Here is a 13,618-nt window from a genome sequence, read left to right as displayed (position 1 = left end):
CGTCGCAAGGTCGTTAGCCTTGCGACTAACCCCCAACCTGGAGGACCAGGGTACCTGTCTTAAGTCTGACCTCTCCCCCTCAACCAATCTGGCTAGGGAGGCCCTACCAGTAGCTCTTGGGGTCAAGCCCCACCACCACAACAAGGTGCAGGTACCATCAGTTAATAACACACAAAGCGCTGGAAAGTAAGCGGACAAGGTTTTGCCATGTGACCGACAATCAAGTACATTGCCAAAACATGATACACTTTCAAACTAAATGCCACATGTATATATATATATATATGTTATGTGTCCCACCTATGCCATCCTCCATATTTTTTTGTTTCCAGAAAAATAAAACAAGAAGTGTGTGTGTGTGGGGGGTGGGGGCATGATCACCTCAAAAGAACACTAAACAATAAATCTAGCTATTAATTCAAAACATCCTTTTGCGGAAATACAGGAAGCATGCATTTTCAACACAAAAAGAGGATGCAAACTTTCCCACAGTTAAAAAACAGTACAAAAATAATCATAAAAGGTCTGATTGTTAGTCGGCAACTCGTCACCACTGGAAACTCAATGACAACAATTTTTAAGCATAGCTGAAGGAAACCCACAGTAGTTCAGGCCAGATATGGAGAGTTCGGAAGGTTTTGCAGGTAACAGAAGTGACACATACTGATGACTGCTTGGGTGCGGTGGCGAGTGGAACTGTTGTGAGCTGCTGCGAGGTGATCTCTCAGAGCGGTAAGCCCCAGGAACCTACGGCTACACACAGGACACACCATGTCTTTGCTCTCATACCGAGCTAGCTGCATATCCTGAGTTCGTAAACCGCTGCGGCCGGAGACTGCGCGGGTTGTCACAGCTGCCTGTGCCTGCGCACGCAAAATGAACACATCAAACTACGATTACATGCACGTACACCCTACAAATCATACTGCAGCTCAGTGACAAATATCAGCAGATGTATCGTGAATGTACATCTTTAAAGATCACCCTTGGTTCCTTTATCTATGTGGTTTGTAATTTTTAAAGTTTGGAAAATACAAGTATGAGACTTCAGAGCTGACAATATTGAATGCAGCACAGTACCACTGCAACTGAAGATACTGCACCGCCATCCTCTTCCCTCCTGTCCCCCTCTCCTACCGTGTCCTCGACAAGCTTTGCGGCTCTACTGGACACCGCGTCAGTAGGGGTACTAGCAGTGGAGGCAGAGGCAACAGTGGATGTAGCAGTGGCAGACTTTTGGTTGTCCAGGTCCATAATGTCAGCATCTTCCAGAGGCCAGCTGCCTTCTCCAAGTTGCTCTAGCATTGCCATCTCCTCATCTGTGGCACCCATGGCCTGCTGCAGTTCCCTCAGTCCACCGTTCGGGTTCACTTCCGCGGTCCCAGACTGTAGCAGGTCAACATATGGCGGATATCTGTTAGTAGTTTCCAATCCATCAGCAGAACGCTCGTTGTCCAGAATCTGTAACGAAAAGAATCTGAAGTGAATGTGTGATATGGGCCAGAAAGAAACTTCTTCCAGACTAAATGGCACAACAATCCAGAAGACAGCCATGTTCATTCTTACTGCCATGAGAATCTGATATATCACTCAATAAATATTCCATTTGTTTTGGAGGTTTATAAAATGCCACCCCCTACTTTGCGGAAAGAATGTAAATTACACATATCTGAAAACAATTAGGATACTGAAGAACACGAGAGCTTTTCGATCTATAGGCCCCACCTAGTATTGTTACGCTTGTAAAATCAAGATTATGTGCTGGGCACGTAGCTAGGATAAAGGAAATAAGAAAAGAATACTGAATTTTGGTGGAAATTGTTATCATGGATGACTATGAAGGCAATGGAAGGAGAGAGTCAATTAATGAACATTGCTGGATACTTGGAAGACCCGTTCTTCAAATCCCTGAGCACTGCGGGTCCCAACGTTTCGTTGGCTTGACCTATGGACATTCGGTAAGACTCCTTGGACGAGGGATCGGCCCGTCGCAAGGCCTCTACCTGTACACAGGACAGCACAACACATAAAAACGTGGACAAACATCCATGGCTTGAGTGGGATTCGAACCCACGGTCCCAGCGACCAAGCGGCACAAGGCCCACGCCTCAGACCGCGCGGCCAATGCGGACCCCACGAACATTGCAAATCCACAATATTTGAAGAAACTGGAGGCTGAGAGAGAATGCGATAGTTATGAAATTATAAATGGTGAATGGAAATAGAGAGGGGGAAAAGTGATAATTGCCAAATGGTCCAAAGGTAAACATGACAAGGTGTTAAAAGGTTAAACCAAAAGTAACCAGTCCTTCTGATTACAATTCCAGCACAGCGTCATGCAACATGCTTACCTGGTTAACAGAGTCCAGTATAGAGCCCAGACTTGCAGAATTGGACTGGAAGAAGGTGCCGTCGTCCTGACTGGAGTCTGCATTCCAGTTCATGTCTGGGTTCACTTCTCTACTCCAAGTCATTTCTTGTGACCACTGACCTGCTGTGTACACCCACTCGCTGTTATCCACCAGACCTTCGAACCAACCAGCCTGCTTCTGCCCCTCACCTGATGCTGGCCAATTGGCTGAATTCATACTCTGCTGTAAGCCCCTTCCTTTTTTCAGCCATTCAGACGTTACATTTGCTTGATGCTCTGTCCAGACAGTGGCAATGCCAGACAGCCCTGTTGCTGCAACGTCATTTCTAGCTCCTGCATTTGATGATATCTGAGTTGGGTCTGTTCCCTGCTGGGCCCCATCTAGTGCTGAATTCTGTACTGCATTTTCAGTATCTAAGATGTGTTCATTATCTGTCTCCGACGTAGGTTTCTCCGCAGATGCGCAAGATTCATCGGCTTCCGTCTCTTGCGAACTCGTGCTCTGCGTGCACGCAGACGAAAACTGTTCAACATCCATATTTTGCATCAAAGTGTATGTCCGTTCAGGTTCCGCAGTGTAACCCTCTTCACCTTCTACATTCTGAACCGCAGAGCACTGTTCTTCGCACTCCGTATTTTCATTTAAAACGACACAAGAACGTTCAGTTTCCAGATTTTGAACCGCAGAAGAAAAAGGATGTTCAGATTCCACACTTTCCACCAAAGATGAGCAAGATTCATCAAACTGTGTGTTGTGAACAGATGAATATGCCTGTTCTATTTCCACGCTATGAAGTACAGACTCAGGGTCTTGTCTATTTTTCACGCTTTGGCGATCAGAGTTACACGGTTCAGTTTCTGTTTTTTGATTCTCAGAACTAGGCTGTTCAGTTTCCACACGCTGAGTCGCAAAATTGGGCTGTTCGGTTCGAATAATCTGACCGACAAGCTGAGAAGTGTCTTTAGGTGTTGTATTCTGAAGAGCATACGAATGCCACTGTTCGCAGTCTGTTTTTTGCACATCTGTCGGGATAGACGGCTGATACCTCTCAGACATCCGCTTGTGCATGAGCGACAGTTTGTGTTTCATCAAGTTGTAATTAGTGGAGTAGTGCTTGTTGCATAATGTGCAGAAAAATATGGATCCTACACTGCTCTTTCGCTTCTGCCTTGATCTGTCACTGTTACAAACCCGTGCATTCTCCGGACCCTCACTTTCTAGTTTTACTAACGACTTCATCCTCTTCTTTTTCTTTTTCCTCCTGATAGCTTTTATGTCTGTTTCTGTATCCATAGGCCGATGTGCTGTCTTACAGATTTCTGGCAGCTCAATGGACTCACAACTATCCTGAGATTCTTCCTGCCCGGTCTCAATGTCTGTGACTATGAAATCATTCACCGCTGATCTCTTGTTCTTCATCAGTCTGGTCCGCAACTTCTGCTTCTTACGCCGCTTCCTCCTGAGATGCCCATTCCTATACTGCTTGCTATTGTTTCGCAGTTTCTTCTTTTTCTTCTTCTTACTGCTGGACGGGAAGAAGTGTTCGCCATTTACTATCATGGCCGCTATTTGCTCGTAAGTTGGCGCGTCAGTATCTTGACACAACGCAGTCATGACACTGGCATCTGGCAGATCTTGGCTACTGTCTTCTGTCTCACTAGTAACATCGGACCACGTGTACAGTTCCTCGTATGAAGTATTGCAACGTGTGCGACGGGCCTGTCGCAAAGGTCTTTCCACATTCACTTGTGATTCTTCTGCCTTCGTACCGCTCACAATGTTGACGGCCGAAGACGACAAGTCCAGCTGTACAATCTGATTATTCATGTCACCTTGCTGAATAATTATAGGATTCAAGTAATTTTCATGATGAATAGGAGAGTCTGTGTTTTCATTCTTAGCAGGTACAGCACCTTTTTCACCAGCTGCAATGTCTGAGCCCAAAATCTCGCTATTCATCTCCTGCTGTTCATCAGTCATTCTTTCTGCACATTCTTCCCAATCATCAACATTCCCTGTCTCCATATTTTCTACATCTTTTCTTTTCACATGCATGAACAATCCTACTTCATTCTCAACAGCCGGTTGACTTGTATTTATATCGAGATTACTTAATTCTTTCTCACGAAATTTATCTTCAATGACTTCTTCCCCATCAAGTGAGCTGACTGTTTCTTCTTTCCAACAAACAGAAGTACCCGTCTCCCCCGTCTCAGTGTTCAGGCGCTTCGCTGTTTTTTCTGCGACACTAACTAAAGTATTTGTTGTTTCTTCTGCAGTACAAGTCAATACGTTCATATTTTCTGCCTCACAGTTTAAATTAATTGTACCGTCTGTATCTGCAACTGACGTAACTGTGTCATCTTCCTCAGAAATCGAAACACTTAGCTCGTCCTTCGCACTGATCTCAACTGCCTTCACCTGATCTCCTTTTCCAACATATCCAAGACTTACATCTTCCTTCACAGAATATGTTGCCGGTTTATCTTCTTCCTCACTTATCAATCTGCACGCCTGATCTCCAACAATTGTCAAACATCTCTTCCTTCTCTTGCCAATTATAATCTTTATCTTTTGCCTTGTTTCCTCTGTCTTATTTGTCAGAGAGTTTGCTTTCTTCACGTCTTTCTGGAGTGTTTCTTTTGCGACGTCGACGAGACGATTTGCTTTCATCTTCTTACCAGTCAAATTCCTAACCTCTCTTCTCCTTCCTACTTTGATTTCCTCACAGCTTGAAACAGCCTCCACAACCGGTTCTTTTGCATGCCGCTCGGTTTCTTCCTCCTCACACAAAAGTGCAAGTCCATCTTGCTGTTCGCCAATGCCTAACCTGTTTCTTTCTGCCTCCTTTCCACTAATAGGTCTTAAATATTTCCCTTGGTCTACAGTAGAGTCTACAACCTCTCCACTGTCATATCTGTTTTCAGAATTGTGTTTTGATCTTCTCTTAGCAGCTATTAACTTCCTACCAACTACAGAGTTTGCTCTATCACTCCCCGCCACCCTCTCACCAATCAACTCGTCAGTTTCTTCCTCCTGCATTTCACAGCGAGTCTGGACAGCATCGCCCTTACACTGAGAACTGCGTTCATCCAGCTGTCTTTTCGATTTTGTCTTAGTGACCCCCGACTTCTTTCCAACTACAGAGCTTCTTCTCTCTCTTTGCATCTCTTTACGTCTTTCACCAACATCTAAAATTTTTATTCCATGTTCATCATCAACCAAATGGTCCGTTCTTTTATCCCTTCCAACACAAGTAACAGCGTTGTTCACCGGGTCAAGAGGAGATGCAGCCGATTCAAAACGGGGTCCAAATTTCTTTCTCTTCGTAACCATCAGTTTTCTGCCCACTGTAGAACTTGTCTCTTCATACAGATGAAGAGGAGTCACGATCTTTTCATTAACAACTGAAGAATTTGTTTCTTGGTTTCCTCCAAACAAACAGTTTCTCGTTTCCTCCTGCATAACAGTCGAGTCCGTGCTCCCATCATCTCTAGATTCCATTTCATCAAACTGTCTTTTTAGTTTTTTCTTAATATCTCCTTCATGACCGATAAGATACACTGAATTTTCCACACGAGTACTGTCCTGAGATTCCACTTGCTCAGAGTAATTTCTTGTTTTTCCTTTATAAATCACTATATTTCCAGCTTCTGGCTGAATACCAGCGTGGACTCCGGAGACTGAGGCTGCTTCCGGATAGCCACCTGGGAGGCCGACTTTCTGGTGGGCCCGTGACTGAGTCCTACCTCTTTTCCCTTTCTTCACTGCCGATCTCCTAAATGTCGCAACATGATCTGGAATCTCAAGGGGCTCCTCTATATTATGCTGAGCCACATTTTCAGACTCAAAGACTTCACAAGCTCCTGTGACTGTGAGAGGATTTCTTTCAACCAATGATCCTTCAATAACCCTTGAATTCATCTGCCCAATCAAACAATTTTCATCAACAACTCCACAAACGTTAGAATATATTTCTTCAGTTGGCAAAGTCTTCTTCTGAATGACTTCCTTCAGCTTTGAAATCGGCAGCAAGTCATCATTGGAGTCTTCTTCGGTCGGCTGGGTCGACGCTTCGGCGGCTTCTTCCTTGTACCGCCCTTCCCACAATAGGATAGCGTTCTTGTGCTGAGCACGCTTCCGTTTCTGCTGCTTTGACAGTGATGCAGCCTTCTTGACATCCTGTTCCCATAAGTCTTTCTCAGCCTCATCTTTATCAGAGGTGACAGAGACACCCAAACACTCAGCCAAGGGTTTATCGTCACAATCCACCTCACCTTCCGAAGACAGACCGCCTGCTTCAACTACTGCCACTAAAATTTCCTCTTTACTAGGATGAATCTGCAATGGAATTTGGGGAATCTCAAATACAGCATCCTTCTTCTCAATGAGCGGTGATGGTTTTCTTATTTCGACCGTCTTCGTAACCTGTTTTAATCCAGTACCTTTCTTCACTGTGACCTTAGCCTGTTTCTTGCCTTGAACCAATAATGACTGCTCTTTCTTCGCTGTGTTCTTTCTCAGCATTTCACCATGGTCAGCATCGCTCTTCTTCTCCTCGCAACCTACTCCGAGCGGCTCAAATCCCACGGGGGAGAGTATTGGAATGTCACACAAATCTTCTACTTTGGGACTTGGAGTTTCTGTCTTCAAGTTCTCGATAGGCTCCTCTTTCTGCAGTTCTGGCATTTTGTCGTCTACATCACCGTTGGGAGGTCTACAAGTCCCCTTTCCAGTGCTGGAACATTTATCTTTTCTTTCGCTTACAACATCGCTCATACTATCACAACGGCGAGATTTCGTCTTTGCTCCTTTCAGAACGTCAATGTCGCCAGATTTCTTCTTTGTCCCAGTCAAAATAATGTTTGCTGGCTCACCGTTTTCCAATCTGCTGTTTGTTGTGACTGGACCTCCACCTCCAGATCCACCGATGCTCAGTCTCTTCTTTCTCTTTGCTGGATTATTAATGACAGATTCTGCGCCATTTTCAATACCATCACATTCCACCCTCTTCATTTCTATTTCACTTTCAGAGTGATTTAGCGGTTCTTTCCCATCTGGGCAGACGCCGTCGCTTTGCGTGATGGGACGCTGTTGGCCTGTCTCAACTACGCCGCCACTTACATTCGATGTGCTTTCAAACTTTCTATTTGTTTCAACTAGGCTGTAGTTTCTGGAGCTGCCAAGTTTCTTCTTTGATCCGACCGGACTGCTACTGACACTTCTTCTGACATTACCTTGTTTCTTTCTTGACACAACTGGACCACCGCCTAATTCAGTATTTCTGATTTGTTTCTTTGCTCCAGTGCAAGTACCGTTCACACCTTCCAATATTCCGATTCCAGCCGGACTATCACTGGAACTTTCTAATTCAACAAGTTTCTTATTTTTACTGACTGGTCTATTAGAGGCATCAAGTTTGGTTTTTGTTCTTAATGGATTTCCACTACCAATTTCTGTGCCATTGTGTTTCTTTTTTTTTGTTTTCCGTGGACTGCCGTTGGCACTTTGTGTCCTACTGACACTCCCGTTCAATACTACTGCGCCGTTACTGACATCTTCTGAGCTACAGGGTTTCTTTTTTTTGCCAACTGCACTGTTTCTGTCATTTTCCGTACCATTTTGTTTCTTTTTTGTTTTAATCGGACTGTTACTTAAATTTCTCGTATTATCAAGTCTCTTGTTTGCTTCAACTGGATTGCTATGGGTATTTTCAACAATATCAGGTTTCTTCTTTGCTGCAACTGGACTAGTCCTGAAAATTTTCTCGCTCTTTACCTTTCTTTTTGTTGTGCAACTGCGTATGTTTTCTGCACCAGTGAGCCATTTCTTTGTTGCATCAAGATTATCATCAGTACTGTTTGCGAGATCAAATTTCTTTCTTTTTATAATTCTGCTATTACTGGCACTCCTTTTGGTAACTTGTTTCTTAGACTCTGTTACACCAGGTTTTACCTTTGTACTTCCGTTTTCGCCGCTGTTTCCGACGTTAGCGAGGCTTCTCTTTGGCCCCAAATAATCCTCTTCTTTACCGGACGTGGCTGTGCTAACCTGATTATTATCCACATTCCTTGTTTTTGCTTTAGCAGCTGTTTTCTTGGGGCTTGTGGATGGTTCACCAGTGACCTCAGCGTTACCTTTAACTGCAGCTTTGCATTGCTGTGTATGCTTTAGCAGCGTGGAGGCAGAGGGGAACTGCGCACGGCAATGTGAACACGGGTGCGAACGCTCCACTTCATTAGAACCAACATCCTCCTCAGGAGGCACATAAATGCAAGTCTTGCGATGGCGTAGCTCTGCCGAACCATTATCAAACTGCAAGCCGCAACCCTTGCAGATGATGGGTTCGTCTGTGATCTCATCTGGGTGAGTGTAGCCCTTGTTGCGAAGGAAGCGTTCCTCAAGTTCTGACTGACTCAGCTTTGTCTTCCTCTTCATTAGAGTTTTCTGGCCGGAGACCAGTTTCTTTCGCTTGCCGGGCGATACCGTCTCATTCTCCTCTGTGCAAGGATGCTTCTTCGCAGACTTTTTTCTAACTTTCTTCGTGCTGGCAGCAACCGACGGCGGTGTCTCGGTGATGACACCTTCTAACATGGCGATGCGCATGGCAGCGAGGATGTTGGAAGTCTCGGTGCTGCCGCCAGTGCCGAAGTCTATATCAAATTCTTGCATGCCTATGTCTGGCCCATCATTCTTCTTTGTTGGCTCTGTTAGTTCACCACAAACCGAAGGCAAATTCTGCTTCTTCTTACTGCGACCCCTACACTTATGAACAGACGGCTGTTTAGTGTCTTCAGACCCATTCAAAGGAACTGGCTCAGATTTACTTGTAGCAGGTGACAAAGACCTGCCCCCTCTGCTGGCCTTTTTCTGCACATCACTACCTGTAGACTTTGACTGTGGTACTGACGCGACTGGCTGTGACTTCGACCGAGGCTGTTTCTTGACTGTGAGCTGCTGTTTGGGAACATAAGACTGCTCTGATGTAACAGAGGATGTGACAAATGGAGCTGCTGGCAGTTTCTTTGGGGTGCGAACAGTCAACTTCTTAGATGCCGAATCACTTGAATCTGCAGCGGTTACCTTGACCTGCATGCTCTGAACCACTCTGTGACCAGTCTTCTGGGATGTCCGCAGGACGCCAGATGCAAATGACACCTGGACAGAACACCAAAATACTGAACGTGCTTACTCGATGATTAGTAGTTACAATTCTTACCAAGAACATAAAGCATACATACGGTAAACATGGTCAGTCATCTCTGCTTGTTTTTTAATGAAATTTCCTAATAGAACTGAGGGTGTGGGTTAATAAATTCTACTAATGAAGAAGGTAACACTCAACACCCTGTAGTTCAGTATTATCTTGAAGATAATGCAGTTTCTCACTATGGCATCTCAAAGATATGAGGTCAGGAATATGTAATAATTCTGAAGAATGAAAATAATGTTTGGTAAGGATTTCAGGCATTTTCACTAAGCAGACTTCTCACTCCTTCCGTGTGAATAACACTGATTGTCATTGCTGGACAATCAATTCCACTGAACACTATTAATGAGGGTCGTCCAATGGTGTAAACACATTTTATATTTTATATAATTTTCCTTTCAATACTAACAGACCACTCTGATTTATGACTGAAACAAATACGAAGTTACAAATAAATATTTGTGCCTTTCAAAATCAAACTAAAATCGACTAAAATCATCAATATGGTGATGTAGGACCCTTTCAACACTTTTATACAAGTCTCGGGGGAGAAGAAATTTTCTCACGAGCTTTCGACCAGTGTATGGGACCGGTGCCAACCCAGCATCGTGAGGAAATTGGGGAGCTACAATGAGTAGCGTAATCCGGTCAGGAAAGCTAGCAATGGCTGGGGGTTCGTCGTGCTGACCACACATCACCCTGCATCTGGTTGGATGATCGTTCACCTCTGCTTAGGCATGTGAACGTGAGGCCAGCAGCCAGCTAGTCGGCTTTGGCTCTCTGGAGCTGTTACGCCACGGATTTAATTTAATTTAATTTAATTTAATTCCAAATAACAGCTTATGCAATTACACAGGCCAAAAATACTGAAGTCTGAAATGAAGATTTGAACATGGTGATATGGGACAGAGTGCTAAGGAGAATATTTGGACCCAAGAGCAACGAAGCGACAAGAGTCTGCAAATAAACAAACTATCTAATCTTTACTAAATACAATCAAGGAGGATGAGATGTGTGGTTCATGTAGTGCATCTAGGTAAGACAGAAATGTGCAAAATTTTTTTGGCTTGATAGCCTGGAAGGAAGAGGTCATACATAAGACCTTGGCATAGATGGGATAATAAAATTAACAAGGATCTAAGGGAAATCGGGTGTGGACCAAATTCATCTTGTAATCATGACATGAACCAGTAGCAGGGTCTTGTAATCATGATAACTTCTGAGTTCCACAACAGACAGGTAACTTCTAGACGAGCTGAGCGTATTATCAACTTCCCAAGGAGTTAGTGTCGTTAAAATTGATTTTAGGGAAGCAGGATGTGGGAAAATGCAAATGGAATAGATTCAGGATCATGTAGCAATGATGAACTTTAGTATTACCAGTGATTAAGAATCTGATTCTCTTATTTACTACGCATCACATATAACATATACACAGACCCTATCTGTCCAATTGGGTAGCCAGTCCAAAAATAACTTTATGTTGTGGGTAAAATGTGGAGATCCATCATGCATAAACCACATATTCCGTCATATCGCCAATGACATAACCTCCAGCAGATGATGTATTCATTCATTAAAATGTACACATGCAGTACTAAAATTTGAGACCGCAGCTCCTAAGGTCCTATAAAGAGTGCCAGTTACTCCTGCCCAAAAATTTATTGTAAATTGATGTCTCATTTCTGTGCAATGTTGCCATATCTTGCTAACAAAACAGACATGACCATATGTTAACAGGAAATTTTTGGCTTGATTTTAGGACTAAAACACAATCCTCATTTTTTAATACGTAATTACAAATCACTTGTTGAGTGGCAGGCACTGCAGCATGCATACGTTCACCCAGAATGACATGCCTTGTTCCAACACCCAAAAACAGCCAAAATCAGATGTCGTCTCTGAACCAAAAGCATGAAACACGGTGAGGAAGGTCTGTGCCTCGTTAATTAACATCCATGAAAAATTGCAAATAGCACAATTGCATAAACTTCCTCCTGAAGTTCAAGCCACATTTACTTCAATGTTTCGTAACGTATGTTTGAAGAACTATGCCCGACCCACTGAATGACACGGCTAAATGGTTAGGACCCCTGGCTCGTATTCAGGAGGTCTGGGATGGGGTTTTAAAATAGGCCGCTACTACTTCCTTCCAAATTGTTTTCGGTTTATAAATAACTTTCCTTAGTTCTTCCCGGCAAATGTTGAGCTAATACCGTAAAACCGGCCGAATTTCGAGCTGTTTGCAAATTTAATATCTGGCTCAACTTACGCTACCGAGGAAAAGAAGTTTTGGCCTTATTATTTGTTAGTGGCAGCAAAGCATCCAATTCCATACTTTTAATTCACACTGACCACATAAGATAAGCTCCTCAGACACTTAACTACGATCTGGAGCTTTCACGGCAACCAAGTATAATGAATTCTTCTGGGTCGACCAGCCGCGTGAGGTCGTTTATTGAAGAAAATACCAATCTTTTGAGATCCAACTTCATCCTCGTCCTCAGGAACAGTACCCTGAGGATAAGGATGAAGATGTTCTCAAAATGTTGGCGTTTTCTTCAATAAACGACCTCACGCGGCTGGTCGACCCAGGAGAATTCATTATGCGTGGGTTCTACTTCTCATATTCCCCACCCAGAGAGCATGTTTGAGCTGAAATATCAAAACTAAAATGGCATACCAACATTGAATTAAACAAGAAATTACAAGCAGACAGTGGTTTTGATATGGACACAGAAAATTATGCAGTTTGGACAAGTGCAAATGATAAACAACCACAGCGAATAGCAAAATGACATTAATCCAGAACACTAAACACTTACATAGACACAACTACCTACAGCATTTTAACAGAATCTGACTAACCTCTCAGACACTAATTCTGAAAGAAATGTGACTAGCAATTCTACGGACGTAATTACCCAAAGTACAACTCGTATATAGGAACTGCATTGCACCAATCACTGTACTAGAAACAACTACTGAGTTTAGAGAACAGATCTGAGCTGTACATTTAATAAATAACAAAAAGAGAGCAAAGCATAATTAGAATAATTTTACAAATAATTTGGAGAATATAAGACTTGAGGTTCTCACAGCGGTGAGTATGAAGATATCCGTCTTCTGGGTTATTGCGCTGTGTAGTCTGGTCGATGTTAACCAATGAATATCGCCCTGATGACGGAGGCAGTATGACCTCTGAAACGATGATAAACATCGACCAGACTACACAGCGCGACATCCCAGAAGACAGAAATCTTCATACTCATCGCCCTGATGACGGAGGCAGTATGACCTCTGAAACGTTGGTTAACATCGACCAGACTACACAGCGCAACAACCCAGAAGACAGAAATCTTCACACTCATCGCCCTGATGATGGAGGCAGTATGACCTCTGAAACGTTGGTTAACATCGACCAGACTACACAGCGCAATAACCCAGAAGACGGATATCTTCAATTTGGAGAATACTTTATTAATTGGGAAAGCAGGAGAATGGGCCAAAAACAGCCTAAATCAGAAGAGATATCAAGTATGTGTTTGCAAAGAATTCCCTTTACAGCTACAAATGAAAACTGTCCATTTACGGACAATCCGTTTCAAAGATAAGAGGGACTGCATTTCGGCAGTACTAATAACAAGCCGGTGAATGGGTAAACAGCGTAAATGTTAATAGTTCCCTGGATATCCCTGTACACGCCAGCCTTTAAATTGATTTTTGTTTGTGAAAAGATTTATTTACTTTTAAGTGGAAAGTCCTAAACAGATACTGGAGAGAAGTTGCAACTTTAATTTTCCATCACTATTCACATTTATTTTTAAGTATCCCAAAAGCAAATATATAGGAGCAGGCTTGTCGGTTTCGATTTCACTTACATCAACCGTCAGAATCTTAGCATTTCCAAATCAGGAGAACATAATATACGGTCGAATAGCGAGAAATAAATTCATCTATCTCTACAGTGCCTCATCTGTTTGGAAGCCAAAATCAGCGAACACTTCAATTTTCTACATTTGTACATGTAATGGCA

The 13,618-nt window shown here is 43.3% G+C and overlaps 1 protein-coding gene across 8 annotated transcripts in view; it reads right to left on the bottom strand.

Annotated features, from left to right (window-relative positions):
- Positions 1-13,618, bottom strand: part of LOC110837065 (uncharacterized) — a 91,785-nt gene that overhangs the window by 8,402 nt on the left and 69,765 nt on the right. For 7 of the 8 annotated variants that reach the window (XM_087349721.1, XM_087349726.1, XM_087349725.1 and 4 more), the window contains 3 exons: positions 2,352-9,530; positions 1,081-1,461; positions 665-863 (listed from right to left, as the gene is read on the bottom strand). In XM_087349721.1, the coding sequence (XP_087205847.1) occupies positions 665-863; positions 1,081-1,461; positions 2,352-9,530 (7,759 nt within the window). The remainder of the gene's footprint in view (positions 1-664; positions 864-1,080; positions 1,462-2,351; positions 9,531-13,618) is intronic. The other variant, XM_087349729.1, reaches the window with a different exon arrangement.

Source organism: Zootermopsis nevadensis, unplaced genomic scaffold (assembly GCF_977971745.1).
Source record: "Zootermopsis nevadensis isolate Lab colony 2312 unplaced genomic scaffold, Znev_1.0 Znev_ptg000016l, whole genome shotgun sequence".
Classification (NCBI taxonomy): Eukaryota; Metazoa; Arthropoda; class Insecta; order Blattodea; family Termopsidae; genus Zootermopsis; species Zootermopsis nevadensis.
The sequence above is the reverse complement of the archived record's forward strand: the minus strand, read 5'-3'. Positions and strand labels throughout refer to the sequence as shown.